Source organism: Pelobates fuscus, chromosome 1, assembly GCF_036172605.1.
Source record: "Pelobates fuscus isolate aPelFus1 chromosome 1, aPelFus1.pri, whole genome shotgun sequence".
In the NCBI taxonomy this organism is placed as follows: Eukaryota; Metazoa; Chordata; class Amphibia; order Anura; family Pelobatidae; genus Pelobates; species Pelobates fuscus.
The window spans coordinates 218,023,556-218,045,145 of record NC_086317.1 but is presented as its reverse complement, the minus strand read 5'-3'; the positions used below and the strand labels follow the sequence as shown (position 1 = coordinate 218,045,145).

Genomic DNA, 21,590 nt, shown 5'->3' with positions numbered 1-21,590 from the left:
AGAAAGACATCAGGGCACATATTCAAGACTATTTTTGGTACCAAAGCCAGATGGTTCTTGCAGACCCATACTAGACCTAAAGGCCGTAAACAAGTATATTGTAAAAAAGAGGTTCCGTATGGAATCAATAAAATCTGGTTCAGCCAAGAAATTGGTTTGCGTCCCTGGATTTAAAGGACGCTTATCTTCATGTGCCCATGGCAGAATGCACCAAAAGGCTACTAAGATTTGCGATCTGCATCCAATCGGTGACCAAGCATTACCAATTCAGAGCCCTCCCATTCGGCCTTTCATCTGCGCCCAGGGTGTTCACAAAACTGCTAGTGGTCATCTCAGCGTATCTAAGAAGTTTGGGGATTTATGTCATCCCTTATTTGGACGACTGGCTATTGATTGCGGAGTCAAAGGAGCAACTAAAACTAGACCTTCTGACCGCTTTACAAGCGCATGGTTGGCTAATACAATTCAGCAAGTCGCAATTGGTTCCGGTTCAAAGGATTCAGTTCTTGGGTCTAATCTTAGACTCAATCTCTATGAATATTTTCCTGCCAGAGGAGAAGAAGCTAAAGTTAAAACATTCAATTCAGAGAAAAAGGTGTTTTTTCAGTCAGAGAAGCAATGAGTTTACTGGGTCTGTTTACGACTTCTATCCCTGCCGTCGGTTGGGCAAAAGCCAGAATGAGGCCTCTTCAGAGAAACATTCTACAAGTATGGAATCGACGAACAGACAGCCTGGACGGGCTGATGAAATTCAACAATCAAACTTTGAGGAGTCTTCATTGGTGGACCTCGTCTCGGTTCCGGCAAGTAGTGCTTTCATTCCAAATGAAATCCTTCAGAATTTTAACAGACGCCTCGGCACTGGGCTGGGGTGCTCATTTGGGGGACCTGAAGAAGCAGGGTCTTTGGCAAGAAAAGGATGTGAGAACTTCCTCAAATTTCAAAGAATTGAAGGCACTGTGGATGGCTCTCCTGGCTTTTCAGTTCCAGATAAAAGGTCAGCATATTCAGATACGTTCGGACAATCGAACGACAGTGGTGTTTTTAAACAAACAAGGAGGTACAAGGTCGACAAGATTGGAAAATCTTTGTTCAAAGATCATGCTGTGGTTGGAAGTGCACCTCCTATCGATCTCGGCGGTTCACATACTGGGAAAATTCAACGTATTAGCAGACGCCCTGAGTCGTCATCACTTAAAACAAACAGATTAGTCCCTTTCGTGCAGAATTTTCAGGCCTATTTCAGACCGTTTTGGTTGTCCAGAAATAGACCTTATGGCCTCCAGGACAAACCGGAAGACAAGACGGTTTGCATCTCTGAACCCCGCAGACAAGCCCGATATCATAGATGCTCTATCAGTACCATGGAAGTTCAACCATGCATATGTATTCCCAAAGTGCTTCAAAAGATCAAGTTGGAAAAAGTAAGAATTGTCATAATCCTTCCCTGGTGGCCAAGAAGAAGTTGGTTTTCGGTTCTTCTAAATATTCCAGGGGCCACTTTTTGGAAGCTTCCACTGTCAGAAGAAATTCTAGATCCCTCCATGGTTCCTCTTCCAACCCTTCAGAGATTCCAGTTGACGGCTTGGTGTCTGAACTCCAGATTTTAAAGAGTAAAGGCCTAGATCCTGAGGTCATAAAAATTTTATTGGCTACTAACAAAGAGTCTACATCTAAGGTTTACTCCAAGATTTGGAAGAATTTTTGTCAATGGTGTTGTAGGTTTAAAGAGGACCCTGTTTCCACCTCCATCCAAAAGATTCTCAAATTCCTTCAGATGGGATTCGCAAAGGGATTGAAGCCAGCATCTTTAAAATTACAAGTTTCAGCTATCAGTTTCTTTTCTTTCAGGTGTTTAGCCTCAAACATTCTGATATCTAGATTCTTCAGGGCTCTGGGCCGTTTAGTTCCCAACATTAGGGAAACCTGTCCGCCCTGGGATCTAAATTTAGTTTTATCCGCTCTTTGTGAGCCGCCCTTTGAACCTCCAGCAGAGGCATCTCTGAAGATTTTATCTTTAAAAAACGTTTTTTTGGTGGCAATCACATCGGCCAAGAGGGTGGGAGAAATCCAAGCTCTATGGGCGAATTTTCAGTTTTTGGTCTTTCATCAAGACAAGGTGGTTTTAAAGCTCGACCCTTCGTTTATTCCTATAGTTTTGAATTCTTCTAACATCAACCAAGAAGTGGTATTGCCTACTTTCTGCCAAAATTCTTCAAATGCCTTGGAAAGAAAGTTGCACTGCCTAGACGTGAAGAGATGTCTTATGCAATATCTTGAATCTACAGAATATTTGAGAAAGGATAACAGCCTTTTTGTCTTGATCAATGGCACAAGGAAAGGTATGAAAGCTTCAAAGAGTTCTCTGGCTAGATGGCTGAAGGATTGTATTCTTTTGGCTTATTCCTCAAGCAACGCGGAAATTTCAGGCCCCGTAAAGGCCCATTCAACTAGGGCTATATCTACGTCTTGGGCTCTGCGTGCGGCAGCTGCTCCTTCTCAGATTTGTTCAGCGGCTACTTGGTCTTCTCTGCATACGTTCTCGAAGCATTACAGGTAAGACATACTGGCCTCAGAAGATGCAGCTTTTGGGCGAAAGGTGCTACAAGCAGTGGTGAAATAAATCCCACCCTTTTGGAATTGCTTTGTCATATCCCATTGGTAAAGCACTGCCTCTGATCTGAAGGGAAAAACACATTTTTACTTACCGTAAATTTCTTTTTCCTGAAGATTAGAGGCAGTGCTATAATTCCCCTCCTTTTTTTTTTATAAATAAACTCGGAATTGTGCATGTATCGGCTTGTGTATTTTCTGGGGTTGTTTGATGTGAGATGTTATTTAAAGGAATGTAGTTAATTAAGGGGAGGGTCTTAAAAAAGTTGGAGAATTGCCTGCCTATTTTTCCCTCCAGATTAGAAATCCCATTGGTAAAGCACTGCCTCTAATCTTCAGGAAAAAGAAATTTACGGTAAGTAAAAATGTATGGTTTTTTTTACTCTATAAATGTGTGGCTTTCTAAAGTGATGCAGCTGTGCTTGTAAGACCATTAACCCCTTAAGGACACATGACAGACATATTCCGTCATGATTCCCTTTTATTCTCTTTTATTCTAGAAGTTGTGTCCTTAAGGGGTTAAAAGAGGAATACCTCAATGCTTAACCCCTTAGTGACCAGACCGCTTTTCAATTTTCTTACCGTTAAGGACCAGGGCTGTTTACATTTCTGCGGTGTTTGTGTTTAGATGTAATTTTCCTCTTACTCATTTACTGTATCCACACATATTATATACCATTTTTCTCGCCATTAAATGGTCTAAACATACCATTATTTGCATCATATCAAATAATTTATTATAAAAAAAATGATAAATTTTTTTTAAAAAAAACATACTTTTTCTAACTTTTTGACCCCCAAAATCTGTTGCGCATCTACAACCGCCAAAAAACACCCGTGCTAAATACACTGCTCCAAAAAAATAAAGGGAACACTTAAACAACACAATGTAACTCCAAGTCAATCACACTTCTGTGAAATCAAACTGTCCACTTAGGAAGCAACACTGAGTGACAATCAATTTCACATGCTGTTGTGCAATTGGGATCGACAACAGGTGGAAATTATAGGCAATTAGCAAGACACCCCCAATAAAGGAGTGGTTCTGCAGGTGGTGACCACAGACCACTTCTCAGTTCCCATGCTTTCTGGCTGATGTTTTTGTCACTTCTGAATGCTGGCGGTGCTTTCACTCTAGTGGTAACATGAGACGGAGTCTACAACCCACACAAGTGGCTCAGGTAGTGCAGCTCATCCAGGATGGCACATCAATGCGAGCTGTGGCAAGAATGTTTGCTGTGTCTGTCAGCGTAGTGTCCAGAGCATGGAGGCGCTACCAGGAGACAGACCAGTACATCAGGAGACGTGGAGGAGGCCTTAGGAGGGCAACAACCCAGCAGCAGGACCGCTACCTCCGCCTTTCTGCAAGGAGGAACAGGAGGAGCACTGCCAGAGCCCGTCAAAATGACCTCCAGCAGGCCACAAATGTGCATGTGTCTGCTCAAACGGTCAGACTCCAGACTCCATGAGGGTGGTATGAGAGCCCGACATCCACAGGTGGGGGATTGGCAAATTCGCCACTGGCGCCCTGTGCTCTTCACAGATGAAAGCAGGTTCACACTGAGCACATGTGACAGACGTGACAGAGTCTGGAGACGCCGTGGAGAACATTCTGCTGCCTGCAACATCTTGCAGCATGACCGGTTTGGCAGTGGGTCAGTAATGGTGTGGGGTGGCATTTCATTGGGGGCCGCACAGTCCTCCATGTGCTCGCCAGAGGTAGCCTGACTGCCATTAGGTAACGAGATGAGATCCTCAGAACCTTTGTGAGACCATATGCTGGTGCAGTTGGCCCTGGGTTCCTCCTAATGCAAGACAATGCTAGACCTCATGTGGCTGGAATGTGTGAGCAGTTCCTGCAAGACGAAGGCATTGATGCTACGGACTGGCCCGCCTGTTCCCCAGACCTGAATCCAATTGAGCATATCTGGGACATCACATCTCGCTCCATCCAGCAACGTCATGTTGCACCACAGACTGTCCAGGAGTTGGCAGATGCTTTAGTCCAGGTCTGCGAGGAGATCCCTCAGGAGACCATCCGCCACCTCATCAGGAGCATGCACAGGCGTTGTAGGGAGGTCATACAGGCGTGTGTAGGGCACACACACTGCTTAGCCTCATTTTGACTTTTTTTTTTTTTGTATGACAATTTTTGTTTTGAGTGATTAAGGGTACAGAAAAGAAGAGGGAGGGTGGTGGGGAGGTAAATAGATTTCATCAATGCACAATATCAACTCTTATACAGTTGGCAATGAATACACAAATGGCGTATGCGTCATGTACTCAACAAACACTGATTTTCACTTCCTTTATGGGACAGAGTGTCGTATTTTTACATTTAGCACATCCCCGTATGGGGACTAATATATTCTTCTAACCCTCGCTCTCCATGTCCTCATGCCGGTCTGTAGTCTCCCACCTATTTGTGGGGGCACGGTTACATTTATGCAGTAGGTACATTCACGATTATTTGTTAGGTACATTCACTATTGTTTATTACGCGATCTCCATGAGTCCCACATTTCCCAGGTTTTCAGGAAGGTGTGATTTGGTGGGAACAATGTTTTAAATCCTTTCTCATACAAACATTGTGTGTCTAGGTCTGCAAGCATGCGCTGTACACAAGGGGGGTCGTTTGTTTCCAGCTTTGAGCGATTAATAAATGCGCTGTCAATATTATATGCAGCAAAAGTTTTTGTGTGGATCTAGGTAGTCCTCTTGGGAGGTCAGTTATCAACAGTTGTTGGGCTGCTAAGGGAATGGAGCAACCAGTCGCTGCCTGTGCTATCTCATGAACACCCGCCCAGAAGGTCTGGATGCGGGGGCAAGACCACCAAACATGTAGGTCAGTGCCCTCTGCCTCATTGCAGCGCCAGCACACGTTGGAGGTGTTAGGATATATTTTATGCAGCCTACTCGGTACCATGTACCACCTATAAATCGTTTTGTAGAGTTGTTCTAGATGGGTGGATGATTTGATCAGGAGACGGGGTAATCGGAATATGCTTTCCCAATCTTTGCTTAGGAGGGAGCAATTTAGGTCGGTTTCCCATAGCTGTGCTATTTTTGAGACAGCAAATGGTAAATGACGTGAGAGTAGTCTGTAACTCATGGAGATCGGTTTACACGTAGCAGGGAGTATCCCTGCAATACACATTTTTTCCCATACATTGGGTGTTGTGGGTAGTAGGTTGGGCATAGCGTCCCTACAGTAGTGTTTGGTCAAAAACGATCGTAGTTGGATGTAGGAGTAGTGGGATGCTCTAGGCAATGAATGTTGTGTTTCCAGCTCTTCAAAGCTTGGTAGTTTACCCTGTTTGTACAAGTGCTCCAGGTGGGTGACACCTCGGGCATGGCATGGAATGTGGGAATGCAGTATGCGAGGGACATGATTGGTGTTGCCAATGATAAACCAGTGTGGCCGCTTAGCTGGTTTGCGTGTTTGTCCCAGAGCTGCAGAAGTAGCTTAATCGTGGGTGGTGCTTGGGGCAATTGTGGTCTAGATTTTTTAGATATCCATATTATGTTGGCTAAGATATGTGGGGCCATAAGCTCACGTTCTAGGTGTACCCACTGTGGGGGTGGTGCATGGAGAAAATGTGGAAGGGCAGTGGCTATGACAGTTGCGCAGTAATACGTGTGCATATTGGGTAGTGCCAGACCCCATCCTGTTTAGGTACATTAAGCAAGGTTTGGGTCACCCTAGGTTTGCCCCCTTTCCATGCAAAGTGGTTTATATCCGACTGGACTGTTGAAAAAGGATTGGGGGAGTAGTCTGGGGAGGATTGACATTTTGACTGCTATGACCCTTTCCTTCCAGGAGAGGAATAGTGGGGACCATTTCTTGAGTAGATTACGGCAGCTGTTCCATACAGTCACATAGTTTGCAGCGAATAGATCTGTGTGGGCCCTCGTGTATGTAACCCCTAGATATTTAATAGTATCAGTTTTCCATTCGAACGTGTAGGTCTGCTGAAGGCGTTTGACTAGGGTGGCTGGTAGGGATATGCATAGTGCCTGTGTTTTGGATGTATTGAGAGAGTAGTAGGACACCCTCCCATATTCCTTTATCATCCGCATAACTACGGGGAGTGTGGCATGTGGATGAGTCAGGTAAAGTAGAATGTCATCTGCAAAGGCTCCTACTTTGATCACTTTATGGCAGACCTTTACCCCCTGGACCTCATCATAAGTTCTAATCCCGTCTAACAAGGGCTCTAAAGCCAAAACGTACAGCAATGGGGAGAGTGGGCATCCTTGCCTCATCCCATTTGTTATATGGAACGGGGAGGAGAGGAACCCTGACTGGAGTACCTGTGCTGAGGGACCCGCGTAGAGTGCATATATTTGTTGACTATCTTGGGGTGGGACTCCGTACGCCTCTAAGACCCCCTTAAGGAAGGGCCAGCCAAGGCGGTCAAACGTCTTTTCGGCATCTAGTGCGAGTAGTAGACCACCCTGTCTGGACCCCCGAAGATGCTGGAGGACCAGTTTGCGGGTGTTATCCAGGCCCTGTCTTCCTTTTACAAAGCCGGTTTGATCATCTTTGATAAGTGAGGGCTGCAGAGGGGCAAATCTGTTTGCCAAGATCTTTGCATACAGTTTAGCGTCCGTATTGAGTAGGGAAATGGGGCGAAAGTTTTTACAGCTGTCAGTCGGCTTACCGGGTTTTGGCAGGGTCACTATAGTGGCCAGCAGCATTTCTGTCGGCAGTGCTCCCTTCTCCATTGCCTGGTGAAAGGTTTCCAACAGGTGTGGAGCCAACGTCGAGGCATATTTTTTATAGTAGAGATTAGAGAACCCATCCGCTCCGGGAGACTTGCCGTTAGGCAAGTCCTTGATAGTGTCTAACACCTCTGTCAACATGAGGGGGCGCGTCAGGGCTTCAATTTGGTTTTTTGAAAGTTGAGGTAGTTTGATGCGGTCAAGAAATGTTTTCACTTCTACTTCAGTAGGGGTGTGTGTATTGGGTCGTCTTTCAAATTGTATAATTTGGAGTAAAATTTGGCGAACGTGTCGCTAATCTCTTGTGGCCCCAGCTTTTTTTGTACCGTCCTCTTCCAGTATGTGTGCTATCCTATTAGTCGATAGTTTGTCTCGCAGCCTTGCTGCCAGGTATTTGTTAGCTCTCCCGCTGGAGTGGTAGGTATTAGCTTTAAGTCTATTCAATAAGTACGTGGTTTTCATTGCGTTTAGTGTGTGTAGTTTGCGGTAAGCCTGTTGGAGTTCCCCAGCAAGTTTCCGAGTGGGGATGGTTTTATTCCTGTCTGACAGTTTAGCAATTTGTTCATGGCACCGGAGGAGCTCTCCCTGTCTTTGTCTTTTTAGGTATGCGGGTCTCTTCATGAATAGGCCTCGGACGACCGCCTTATGGGCTAGCCAAACCGAGGTTTCTGATGCCTCTCCCCCGCTATTCAGGCGGAAGAAGTGGTCTAATTCGTCTTTTACTAGGCCAGCAAAAGAAACGTCAGAGAGCAGTGACTCATTTAGCTTCCAGTTCCCTCTCACTCTGAATTGGAAAGTGTTGTGCGATGTGATGTAGACTGGGCAATGGTCCGACCAAGCAAATGATCCTATTTTACATTCTCATTTTGACTTGTTTTAAGGACATTACATCAAAGTTGGATCAGCCTGTAGTGTGTTTTTTCCACTTTAATTTTGAGTGTGACTAAAAATCCAGACCTCCATGGGTTGAAAATTTTGATTTCCATTTTTTTATTTTTGTGTGACTTTGTCGTCAGCACATTCAACTATGTAAAGAACAAAGTATTTCAGAAGAATATTTAATTCAGATCTAGGATGTTATTTTTGTGTTCCCTTTATTTTTTTTGAGCAGTGTAGTTTCCAAATTTTGTCCTGAGTTTAGAAATGCCCAAAGTTAACATGTTCTTAGATTTTTTTTGGAAAGTTTTTTCCTATTTCCAAACCATTTTCTTTTCAAAATTAACGCAAGTTACATTGTAACACTATCTGTCAGGAATCCCTGAATAACCCTTTGTGTGTGTGTGTGTGTGTGTGTATGTGTATATATATATATATATATATATATATATATATGTGTGTATATATATATATATATATATATGTGTATATATATATATATGTGTGTGTGTATATTTTGATTGAAAACCCCTTCCACCTGAAGTCTGTGGATAGTTAATACAATGTTAAACAAAGATCTGCACACCAATCAAGCCATAAGACTTACTTTTCCCACAGAAATCCCAAATCTGCAGTGATGCTACAACCGCAAAGGATTCTGGGTGGGCATCAAGCCTCAATAAGCAAACCAGTAACCAACCTCATGCTGATAAGGTTGCATTAACAACGAAACAGTTGTCCATGAGTGGTTCACTGGTTTTGCATCTTTTCCTAAATTGTGTTCCAAGCAGTTGTATACTGCAAACATAGATTAAAAGGAATCCATGTTCAAAATGGAATGAGGCAAAAATGTGATTCTTTGTTAAACTAATTTGCATATGCCCACCCAGAATCCTTTGCGGTTGTAACATCACTGCAGATTTGGGATTTCTGTGGGAAAAGTAAGTCTTATGGCTTGATTGGTGTGCAGATCTTTGTTTAACATTGTATTAACTATCCACAGACTTCAGGTGGAAGGGGTTTTCAATCACATTTTTTTCCCCACCATAACCTATTTGGATTATATATATGTATATATATATTATATACGCACACACAGTTCATGCCCCCTCCCCCGACAGATATACACAGACACATACATGCATAGAGACACAAACAGATACATACAGGCACACATACTTACAAAGACACATACATACAGAAACACACACAACATACATATAGAGATGCAGGCAGATACGCACAAATACAGTTAACTTTCTTTTTTTTTTTTTTGTTCTCTCCATTGGTGAGTCCTGTTTTGCTGCTCTTTTCCTTAGACAGGAGCAGGGATTGTCAACCTGCTCCCTACCGCCCCCTAGTGGGCATTATGGGGTTTCAGGTGGGCGGTGGTGGATTCTGCAGAAAATGCCCAGTGGGCCTCGATGGCCATGGACCAAGGCTGGGCTACCACCATCAGACTCTCTCCTAGTCTTCAGTCGTTTAGTGCCTTAAAACCTCTCTTCAGGAAAGCTTATGACCTCCCAGAGTAAGCTCATATACCTGCCTCTTGCTCTCTCCTAAAGGGCAGCACTCTACTCTCTCCTCCAGCTCTGCTTCACTCCCACCTTGTTTAACCCCTTAAGGACCAAACTTCTGGAATAAAAGGGAATCATGACATGTCACACATGTCATGTGTCCTTAAGGGGTTAATTCCCATCTCCTGTTTTATACCCCACCTCCTATAGACTGTAAGCTCGTTTGAGCAGTGTTCTCTTCTTTCTATTGTTCCTGTACGTTTTTGTAATTGTCTAATTTATTGTTAAATCTCCCCCTCTTATAAAACTGTAAAGCGCTATGGAATTTGTTGGAACTATAAAAATACAAAAGGGCATAGGCAGTTAATTAACCTGTGCTAGAGGTTTTTATTCATTAGATCATTGTGCCTTTTGTCCATGCCCAGGCTGCTCACTCACTTGAAAATGAGTAGATAACCATGCTAAATGCTAATAGTTACTTAAGTTCCAGCTAACTACTGCAGAATTTCCATAATTCTAGGGCAATTCGCTGACAGCACTTGGAAAAGTGCAGTAGTAAGCCCCTGTACTGATATGTTTAAACCCTTAATGACCGCGGACGTTCAAAAATCAGTTGTTAAGGATGTCCACGGCAAATACGAGCGCTACACTTACCTGGACCGGCGATCCCAGTTGGGGGGTGGGGGTAGTCCAAAACATCTGGAGTCCTGAAGGTTGCCTATGCTTGGGTTAGATTCAAGAAGGTTAAAGGAACACTACAGTGCACTGTGGCTATGGTACCGCTCACCATCTGCTACATACCTCCACTAATATAACTCAGGTGCCAGGAGGTTCTTTAGTAGGAACTTTGACTGGCTCTCCTGTCCTGAGCAAAGCCCTGAATGCTCATTGGATGAGTGTTTGAGTCTTTTTTTAAGTTTGTTATGATTAATAGTAGTAGTAATGCAAGATTTATAGATTAGATCAAAGCTCAAATGTTTCACTAGCCATTGGAGAGGGAAAATTTAACCCTGGCATGTAATAATTCACCCTGGAGAATATACTATGGTATGCAGTGAAGATTAACTTTTATGACCTGGATAGTGGAATAGGACTACAAATTATAAGCCATGGGCTATTGTTGGCAGCTTACGTTGGATCATGAGGGGTACTGGGAGCTAATGTATTGACTGGCAAAGGGGTGAGCTGTGCAAGTAGTGGTCACTCAGAGATGAGTCTGGCTGCAGATTTTATTACACACTAAAAAGTGTGAGGTTTTTGAAAGGTCCATGACTACCGCAACTTGCTAATCAAGTCAGGGAAAAGATTAGTGCATAAACAGCCTTAGGATTTATTTTTTTATTTCATTTTTTTAGTTAGAAAAAGGAGAATGTAGACAATCATTTATAAAAGGTGGAAGTTACAGGATTTAAACAAACTGGATGTGAGGAGAAAATGTAAGACCCGAGTTGAAAGTAACTCCAAAGCACCAGGGAAATAGGACTATTTAAGCGCGGAAAGATGAGGAGTTGGGTTTTAGAAAGCGGGAAACTATTTAGTTAGGAGTGGAAGAGGTAGCTTGTTATGTTTTACAGGAGGGTAGGCGATAGGTTAAGGGAGTAGAGATAATTCTAACTTTTTTTTTTTTTTTTTTTAAATTAACAGGATTAACTAGACAGGCAACCTTCGGCACTCCAGATGTTGTGGACTACATCCCCCATAATGCTTTTACACCCATAATGCTGGCAAAGCATCATGGGAGGTGTAGTCCAAAACATCTGCAGTGCCGAAGGTTGCCTATGCCTGAACTAGAGAGACCGTGTAAATGGGGAAAATAAGAGGATCAAGAAGAAAGCCTTGGGAAACACCAACTGAGAAGGAGCGTGGAGGGGAGGTAGCCCTGATTTAAAAGATATTTAAATGAGCGTTCTGAAAGATAGGATGAAAACCATGATGTTGATATATTATGTCAAAGGGTCAAAATTAATTGGGAACCCCTGGTTTAGACACATTACTGTAAGTATTATTGACGTGGAGCTCTGTTATACACTCACATACCAACGATAAGTAAATCCTTGAAAAGAGAGACATTCGGATGGAAGAGACCTATTCTCTGCAGATATGTAGAAGAAAAGGTAGCATTCAGGCAACCTAATATACATTAGGATTTATTTGGTAAACACCAGATTGCAGAAAATTGAAACTCGGATTGCAAGCCTAGTTGTAATAGAAAAACCCTACAACAATGTTTTTTTTGTTTTTTGTTTGTTTTTTTATTTTGAAAAATATGTTAACAATACTTTTATTATGCTTTAGTCACAGTTGGTAATTTTAGTCTAAATCTTGCCAGTCCATTTTCTATTCCATGAACAAACACCACTGTGATGGCAGAATAGTAAAGTTTAGATTGACAGTGACTATGAAGATCGCTGAAACATGTCTGAGTCCAGAAAACATTGCATACAGTCACACTGCTGAGAGGGTTGCTTTTATATGCGGTGTGCAACTCTGTGCCCATTATCTGCTGTTAGGTTCAGCTTGTAGGACCACTTCCACAATACAGTGTACTTTGTGTGTGTGGATTTTTCAGTCTAACCTATCTCTGTATCCTAATCTGTGAGCGATTTTCTATGGGGTTGATGATTTATTAATTTTATTTCCTCTCATTGCAAGTGAAGGTTTCTTCTAAAACAAAATAGCAAAAAGTAATTTGTCACGCTTATGTTTACATGTAAAAATCTGTGTTTACACTAATAATCTATCCGATCTGCAGGTTGACTTGGAAGTGACCCTTCCTGGTGAGGGCAAGGACCAGACGTTCAAAGTGACAATTCAATGGGTGTCTGTAGTCAGTCTCCAGCTCCTCTTAGAGGCTTTGTCTGGTCATCTTAGTGAGGTCCCAGAGGATTCTGTGCAGGCCCTAGATGTCATCACTCGTCACCTCCCATCAATGAGGTATTTATATTCCATCCCTTTTAGTCTAAACTGCTGTATAAAGGTTTTATAATGCTTAAAGGAGCACTATAGTGTCACAAACACAAATATGTATTCCTGACACTATATAGATTTAAAATCATTGTTCAGGTGGTTATCCTTTACCTGGTATTTGAAAGGTGATTTAACTCTTCTTTACTTACATCATCAGAATTATCTCAGCCAATCGGAATGCTTTCCCATAGGAAAGTATTAAATTGGCTGAGATTGTCAATTCTGATGATCTCTGCGATGAAGATGGGGTGGGTGCGGAGTAAAACACCACACTAGCCAATCAACATCTCCTCATAGAGCTGCATTAATCAGTGCATCTCCATGTGTTCTTAGGCTGTAATTTAAACACTGCCTTTTCTCTGAAAATACAGTGTTTACATTAAAAAGCAGGCAGGGACTGACTATACTCATCAGAACAACCACAATAAACTGTAGTTGTCACAGGCATTACAGAGTCCCTTCTAATTTAGTTTTTTTAAAATTTTTTCTTTTTTGTGTGTTTTTTTTCTTCTCTCCCAGGTATACTCCAGTTGGACGCTCGTTCTTCTCCCCACCTGAGGGTTACTACCATCCGTTGGGTGGGGGGCGTGAAGTCTGGTTTGGGTTCCATCAGTCAGTACGTCCAGCCATGTGGAATATGATGCTGAATATTGATGGTAAGTAGAAGTAGTAGCTTTTCAATCCAGGTACCAAACTTTTTGAAATCTAGTTTCACGTCATACTGCTAGTCATTAAAGTTTTTGCTATGACTACAGAAGCCAACCATTCGCAAAAAATTCTAGTATATATCTTAAGCTTGCGTAAAAATGGTTTGACTCTATTGTTGTTGTTTTTTTGGGGTTTTTTTTTTTTGACTGCTTACTTGGAATTTGCCAGGCACTGCTTTCCACTTCCTCTATCTATGAAGAGTGGGGAAACTCTGTGTGTCCTAAGCCTGGTGGGTGAAAACCTGGCTCACTGACAAGGCGGAGTGGTCAGCTTAGTGGCGTTAAAATAACCTCCTTACCCTAGAGTGCTACAGTGTCTATCAAATAGACTTAATATGCTGTACTCACGACCCTTTAGCTAGATAAAAACCTGACCAATTGTTGTCTTAACCCCTTAAGGACAGAGGCAATTGTCCAAGTTCTGAACCAAAAACAAAACCTATAATTTAAGCTATATGTCAACCATAATGTACCTCTTTCGTATTAAGTGTACCCAGACTAATTATTTAATTTGTACATTATCATATTTTATTAATTACATGCTGGGGGAATCTAAATGACAACCCAGGCAGTCGCCCTGCAGGCAATCTGTCAATCACACCCATCTGAATCAGGTCATAGCTTTAACATGACTCAGGTCGACATTACTGCCTCAGTGTACGGCAGCTCTACGATCAGATCCAGCAAGGAGGGCAAGTATTTTTACTGCAAGAAGGGCTTGATCATTCGGGCTGCTGTAAAGGCATTAATGCCCTCCTTTTTTAGGATGGCATAGCAGAGCCAACACTGGGAAAGGGTTACACAAGACTTGGTTTATTCTTGTGGTTAGCTTGTACAAACTGCAATATAAACAATATTGCTATCAAAATAGGCATGCATACATTAAAGTTACAGTTAAATAATGAATATGGTCTTAAAGTGCATTATTTTCGCTTTAATTTGAGGGTATTCACTTCCAAATTGGAGGAAGGGTTTAGGTATTACATCTCTTTAATATGTAGCCTCCTCTTTTTCAAGGGACCCAAAGTAATTTGACAGTTGACTCAAAATATGTTTCATGCTTCATAAAAGGTCTGAAGTTGATTCCAGGTGTGGCATTAGCATTTGAAAACCGTTACTGTGAACCCACAACATGCAGTCAAAGGAGCTGTCAATGCAAGTTAAACCTGCTATCCTTAGGCTGCAAAATCCATCCAAGAGACAGCAGGAACAATAGGAGTGGCTAAATCAACAGTTTTACATAGTTAGCGGAAAAGTAAAATGCATCCATCAAGTCCAGCCTTTCTCTTATGTTTTTGCTGTATATTGTAAAAGAAAAAGGCAAAACACCCAGTCTGAAGTGCTTCCAATTTTGTGGCACACTAGAAAAAAAAATCTGTCTTTACTCCAGAATGACAGTCAGATATCTATTTGGATCAAGAATCCATTACCCCACTAATTAAAAAATATATCCCTGAATATTATTTTTTTTTCCAAGTATTTATCCAATTGCTGTTTAAACCTCTGCATAGACTCAGATAAAAGCATCTCTTCAGCCAGAGAATTCCACATCCTTAAAGGACCACTATAGGCACCCAGACCACTTCAGCTTAATGAAGTGGTCTGGTTGCCTGGTCCATCTAGGATTAACCCTTTTTTCCATAAACATAGCCGTTTCAGAGAAACTGCTATGTTTATGTTAGGGTTAATCCAGCCTATAGTGGCTGTCTCATTGACAGCCGCTAGAGGAGCTTGCGTGCTTTTCACTGTGAAAATCACAGTGAGAAGACGCCAGCGTCCATAGGAAAGCATTGTAAATGCTTTCCTATGAGACTGGCTGAATGCGCGCGCGGCTCTTGCATTCAGCTGAGGAGGAGGAGAGCTCCCCGCCCGGCGCTGGAGAAAGAGGCAAGTTTAACCCCTTCCTCCACCTAGAGCCTGGCGGGAGGGGGACCCTGAGGGTGGGGGCACCCTCAGGGCACTATAGTAGTCCTTTAAATTAACTGTAAAACCCTTTTTCCTTTGCTTTAAACCAGCGGTTGTCAAACTGTGTGCCAGGGCGCCGCAACATGCACACAAGAGTGCTGTGGAGTGTTTCCCCGGTGCTATGATTCTAGCACCGGGTAACATAACTTTTGAACAGGGGCCTGGTCGGGTGCCGCAGTCCTTTAAGACCGGACCCCTGTTTTGTCTGCCAGCTGGGAGGAAGTGACAGCCTGTCACTTCCTCCCAGTCTCGTGCAGGTAGATGGCGCTGGGGGGAGAGGAGCATTCCCTGAGCTGCTCCATGCCCCCTACTCACACCAGCCAGCAGGACTCCAAGCCACCCACCTGGACACACAAGGTAAGCTAACAGGAGGGTGGCTGGAGATATAAAAAAATATATCACGTGTGTATATATGTCAGTGTGCTTCTTTGTCAGTCTGTGTGCGCACACACATCTGTGTATGTGCATCTGTGTGTGGTTTTTATGTCCGTATGTGTATCTGTGTCATGGTGTATGCATGTATCAATATTTATGTGTGTCAGGGTGCGTGTGTGTATGTGCCAGTGTATTTATATGTATCTGTGTGTTAATGTGCATGTACAGTCAGGTCCATAAATATTGGGACATCGACACAATTCTAATTTTTTTGGCTCCATACACCACCACAATGGATTTGAAATGAAATTAAAAAGATGTGCTTTAACTGCAGACTTTCAGCTTATACTTAAAAAATAAATAAACAAACAAACATAAACGGACATAGTGCAACACTGTATGTATAAATTCTTTCACTGCTATAATGATTGCACTCACAGACATAAGTATGCACAAATCCACCCCTGTGTGGTACTCCTGTATGCTTTCCCTTCTCACGAACAGGTGCCAGGAACACGCGAGTAGGTAGTATCAAAGATTTTATTCAAAATAAAAATTGATAAAATATAAGCGAATTAGGTCCTACGCGTTTCATTCCCTCGTGGGAACTTCCTCAGGGACCAAAAATCAATAATGAATGCTAAAAATTCAGCCTACCCATCCCTCCGTTTCCTATTCTTAAATAGGGTCAGTCCCAGGTGAGTTTGAGGAACATATACATATATATATATATATATATATATATATATATTTAAATTCTACATATATATTTATATAATATTTTTTACATAATTAAGTAATTTTATTAATTACTATTTGAGGGACTTGCCTGGCAACCCAGACAAAAAGTCCAGAGAATATGGTTTGCAAGCCCTATATTTAACCCTTTAACTTTCCAAGACACCATCAAACCTGTACATGGGGGGGGGGGTATTGTTTTACTCGGGAGACTTCGCTGAAAACAAAGTGTTTCAAAATCGTAAAACATATCACAACAATATTGTCTGTGAAAGTGCAGTTTTTTGCATTTTTCACACCCACACGGCCCTTTGACTAACTATATAATTGTTGTAATGTTTGGAAACACTAATATTTGTGTTTAGCAAAGTCTCTCGAGTATAATGGTACCCACCATGTACAAGTTTTATGGTGTTTTCAAAAGTTACAGAGTGTAATATAAGACTTGCATTTCCATTTTTTCACATAAAAATTTGCCAGATTGGTTATGTTGCCTTTGAGAGCGTATGGTAGCCCAGGAATGAGAATTACCCCCATGATGGCATACCATTTGCAAAAGAAGACAATCCAAGGTATTGCAAATGGGGTATGGTCAGTCTTTTTTAGTAGCTACCTAGTCACAAACACTGGCCAAAGTTAGCATTCTAATTTGTATGTGTGTGAAAAATCCAAAAAACTATTATAAACACTAACTTTGGCCAGTGTTTGTGACTAAGTGGCTACTAAAAAAAGACTGGACAATACCCCATTTGTAATACCTTGGGTTGTCTTCTTTTGCAAATGGAATACTATCATGGGGGTAATTTTAATTCCTGGGCTACCAAACGGTTTCAAAGGCAACATAACCAGTCTGTCAAATTTCAATGTGTATAAACTAAAACATGCAATGTGCTAAATTTGACCCTGTAACTTCCCAAAACACCATAAAACCTGTACTTAGGGGTGCTATTTTACTTGTGAGACTTCACTGAATACAAATACCGGTATGTGCATTTCAGTGCAGTAACCGCTAACAGTATTAAGACATTCACAGTTAAAATGCCAAGTAGAACTAAAAATGGTTTTATAAATTCTTACTTTTTCCCTTTTTTTTTTTTTTTTTTTTTTTTACATTTTATTCATATTAAATTTTGTTTAATATATAAATATATTTGATGTGACATGAAAGTCCTGTTTCTCCTGAACAAAATAAGTGTGGGTACATTTAATATGAAAGAGGTGAATTATTTGTGAATACAAATATAGCGCAAATTCAATTTTTTGGTACGTTTTGTTTTGATCACTACTTGTACAACTGGCTCAGTCCTTAAGGGGTTAAAGGGCTATTTCCTCATATCTTTTCAGATACCTATGCCTACATCCCCTGGCTGATCAGTGTCTTCAAGACTTTTAACATAATTCACCCTGTTTATCTATTGTGATACTGTGGGTATAGTGGTTTGTTACTAGAGTGTAGGAATCAAGGCATTTCCCTCTACTGTCATCTGGCATAGCAGTGTCTGATGGGGTAAGTTTGGGAAATAGATAAAAAAAAAAAAAAAAGTTTCTCTCTATAAAGCTCTATATCGGTTTGATTCCACTGTAATTTTTAAGTGTAGGTGTTTACTTGCTTACAGTTCTGTCTTCTCAGTTAACTATGCAACTGATTTCATAAAAAGTTTGCTATTTTGGTAGAATATCCTAAGTTTCATATTTTTGTTCTAGTTTCAGCAACAGCTTTTTACAGAGCACAACCAGTTATTGAGTTCATGTGTGAGGTTCTTGATGTTCAGAATATAAATGAGCAAACGAAGTCTCTGACAGATTCCCAACGCGTTAAGTTTACGAAAGAAATAAGAGGTAATTTAAAAAAAAAAAAAAAAATTACTACCCCCCCCCCACCCCCCCCTCCTTTGAATGGATACAAAGTAGTACAACCTTTCATATATATTTCACTTTACAGGTCTGAAGGTTGAAGTCACTCATTGCGGCCAGATGAAGAGGAAATATAGAGTGTGCAATGTAACAAGGAGGCCAGCAAGCCATCAGACGTATGTCTTTTTTATTTTACATTTTTAGCAAATATATACAGGTGATACTTGAAAAAATAGAATATCGTGCAAAAGTTCATTTATTTCAGTAATGCAACGTAAAAGGGGAAACTAATATGAGATAGACGCATTACATGCAAAGCAAGATAGTTCAAGCCATGATTTGTCATAAGTGCAATGATTATGGATTACAGCTCATGAAAACCCCAAATCCACAATCTCAGTAAATTAGAATATTACATGCAATCAATAAAACAAGGAGTGTACATAGAACAATATTGGACATCTGAAAAGTATAAGCATGCATATGGACTCAGTACTTGGTTTGGGCCCTTTTTGTAGCAATTACTGCCTCAATGCGGCGTGGCATGGAAGCTATCAGCCTGTGGCACTGCTGAGGTGTTGTGGAAGACCAGGATGCTTCAATAGCGGCCTTCAGCTCTTCTGCATTGTTCGGTCTCATGTCTCTCATCTTTCTCTTGGCAATGCCCCATATATTCTCTATGAAGTTCAGGTTAGGCGAGTTTGCTGGCCAATCAAGCACAGTAATCCCACGGTCATTGAACCAGGCTTTGGTGCTTTTGGCAGTGTGGGCAGGTGCCAAGTCCTGCTAGAAAATTAGTCAGCATCCCCATAAAGCTCGTCTGCAGAAGGAAGCATAAAGTGCTCCAAAATCTCCTGGTAGACTGCTGCGTTGACCCCAGACTTAATGAAGCACAGTGGACCAACACCAGCAGATGACATGGCTCCCCAAATCAACACAGACTGTGGAAACTTCACACTGGACTTCAAGCATCTTGCAGTGTGTGCCTCTCCATTCTTCGTCCAGACTCTAGGTCCTTGGTTTCTAAATGAGATGCAAAAGTTGCTATCCTCAGAAAAGAGAACCTTAGACCACTGAGCAACAGACCAGGTCTTTTTTTCTTTATCCCAAGTGAGACGCTTCTGACGTTTGTTGCTCAGGAGGGGTTTGATAAGAGGAATATGACACCTGAAGCCCATGTCCAGGATCCATCTGTGTGTGGTGGCTTTTGATGCACTGACTCCAGCCTCAGTCCACTCCTTGTAAAAGTCCCCAACACATTTGAATGGCCTTTCCCTGACCATCCTCTCCAGGCTGCGGTCATCCCTGCTGCTTGTGCACTTTTTTCTTCCACACTTTTCCCTTCCACATAACTTTCTATTAATGTTATTTGATACAGCACTCTGGGTACATCCCATTTCCTTCGCAATTACCTTTTTGAGGCTTTCCCTCCTTATGGAGGGTGTCAATGATGGTTTTCTGCACAACTGTCAGGTCAGCAGTCCTCCCCATGATTGTGATTCCTACCGAACCAGACTGAGAGACCATTTAAAGGCTCAGAAACCCTTTGCAGGTGTTATGGCTTACTGAGTGTTACAATATTCAATTTACTGAGATTGTGGATTTGGGGTTTTCATGAGCTGTAAGCCATAATCATCGCACCTATGACAAATCACGGCTTGAATTATCTTGCTTTGCATGTAATGCGTCTAGCTCATATATTAGTTTCCTCTTTTACATTGCATTACTGAAATAAATTAACTTTTGCACAATATTCTAACTTTTCGAGTATCACCTGTATTTGTGTTATAATATATATTGTGTTCTCTTCACACACACAGCATAAATTATGATCTGGTTATTTCCTGAATAAGAATTCTTTCTTGAACCTTATGAATATTTTGTGTGATCATGCTCTTCAGCAGTGTTAATTTTGGTGGCAAGTTTAAATTTTTTTTTTTTTTTTTTTAATATAATCTTTATTGTAAAGGTTTACCCTTTCTTTTCTCCATTTTTTTTTTCCATACAGTAAGACAGTACAATACGTTACATTACAATACAATACATTACAGTAATTAAAAAAAACAAAAAACAAAAAAACAAAACAAAACAAAAAAACAATACTTAGACTTACAGAATTACATTGACAAGACATTGCAGCAAGAGAGAGGGAGAAAACATATCGGGTGAGAGTATATATCTTATAATCTATACTGTCCAAAGTATATACAATCAAACACATTTTAACTTTTAGTTTGTTTTGAAACCAACTTTAGTAAACCAAATGTTTATTAGGAGCTCTATTTATTAATCAACTCCCAACATTTCTCCCAAACAGTTGTTTTTCTACTTAGTTTTTGTGTACTCAACATGAGTTCCATTTTTATTTGAAACTCAAGCTGAGCTTTAACTTGATCCCAGAGAACGTCTCTATCAATTTTCCATCCTCTCGCAATCACAATTTTAGCTGCTAAAAAAAGGTGAATAAGGATGATTTTCAAATCCTGTGCCATTACTGGCCAATTTAAATGTAATAGGACGACTTCTGGAGAGAGCGTCAGATTGAGATTCAAATCTAGGAACACAAACCTTTGTATATTACACCACAGATTGTTCAATTTGCTACACTCCCACCAAATATGTTTAAAATTACTTGTAGCTATACCACATCTCCAGCATAGGTGGCTTATTGAGGGGTACATTTTATTTAATTTATCTGGTACTAAGTACCATCTGTTTAGGACCTTAAAGTGAGTTTCTAATAGATTTAACGAATGATTGTTTTTTGAAACTTCTGTCAATGAGGAACCCCAATGCCTAATATCTATATCTATGTTTAATTCTTCTTTCCAAGCAACTATTGCTGTTGTTTTTTTTTCTTTATTGCACATTTTACTCAATATCAAAGCTTTTGAGAGTGGTTTATTTATTTTGTTTGCATTAAAAAGTATATTTATCGCTTTGTTCAGACTAGATTTTACTACACTTAAGTGTGACATCAAAAAAACTTTTAATTCTTAAAAAAAATAAACAACTCTTTTGTTGGTAAATTAAATTATTGTATTAATTGAACAAAGGTTTTAATTGTTTCCTCTGCAAGTAGTTGAGACAGACATAAAATTCCCGCTTGTTTCCAGTTTTTAAGGTTTATATCTTCCACTTGTTGTTCGACAAAATCCAATTTTAAATAGCTTGGAATTTTATTTTCTATTTTTAAACTTTTTTTTATTTTAAACCAGCTATTCATTAAATGTGTTACAATTGTATTAGGATA

At 40.9% G+C, this 21,590-nt stretch overlaps 1 protein-coding gene across 1 annotated transcript in view; it reads left to right on the top strand.

The window, feature by feature from the left end:
- Positions 1-21,590, top strand: part of LOC134611136 (protein argonaute-4) — a 66,166-nt gene that overhangs the window by 6,716 nt on the left and 37,860 nt on the right. The window contains exons 4-7 of the mRNA XM_063454738.1: positions 12,484-12,665; positions 13,218-13,354; positions 18,188-18,322; positions 18,426-18,513. Coding sequence (XP_063310808.1) covers positions 12,484-12,665; positions 13,218-13,354; positions 18,188-18,322; positions 18,426-18,513 — 542 coding nt within the window. The remainder of the gene's footprint in view (positions 1-12,483; positions 12,666-13,217; positions 13,355-18,187; positions 18,323-18,425; positions 18,514-21,590) is intronic.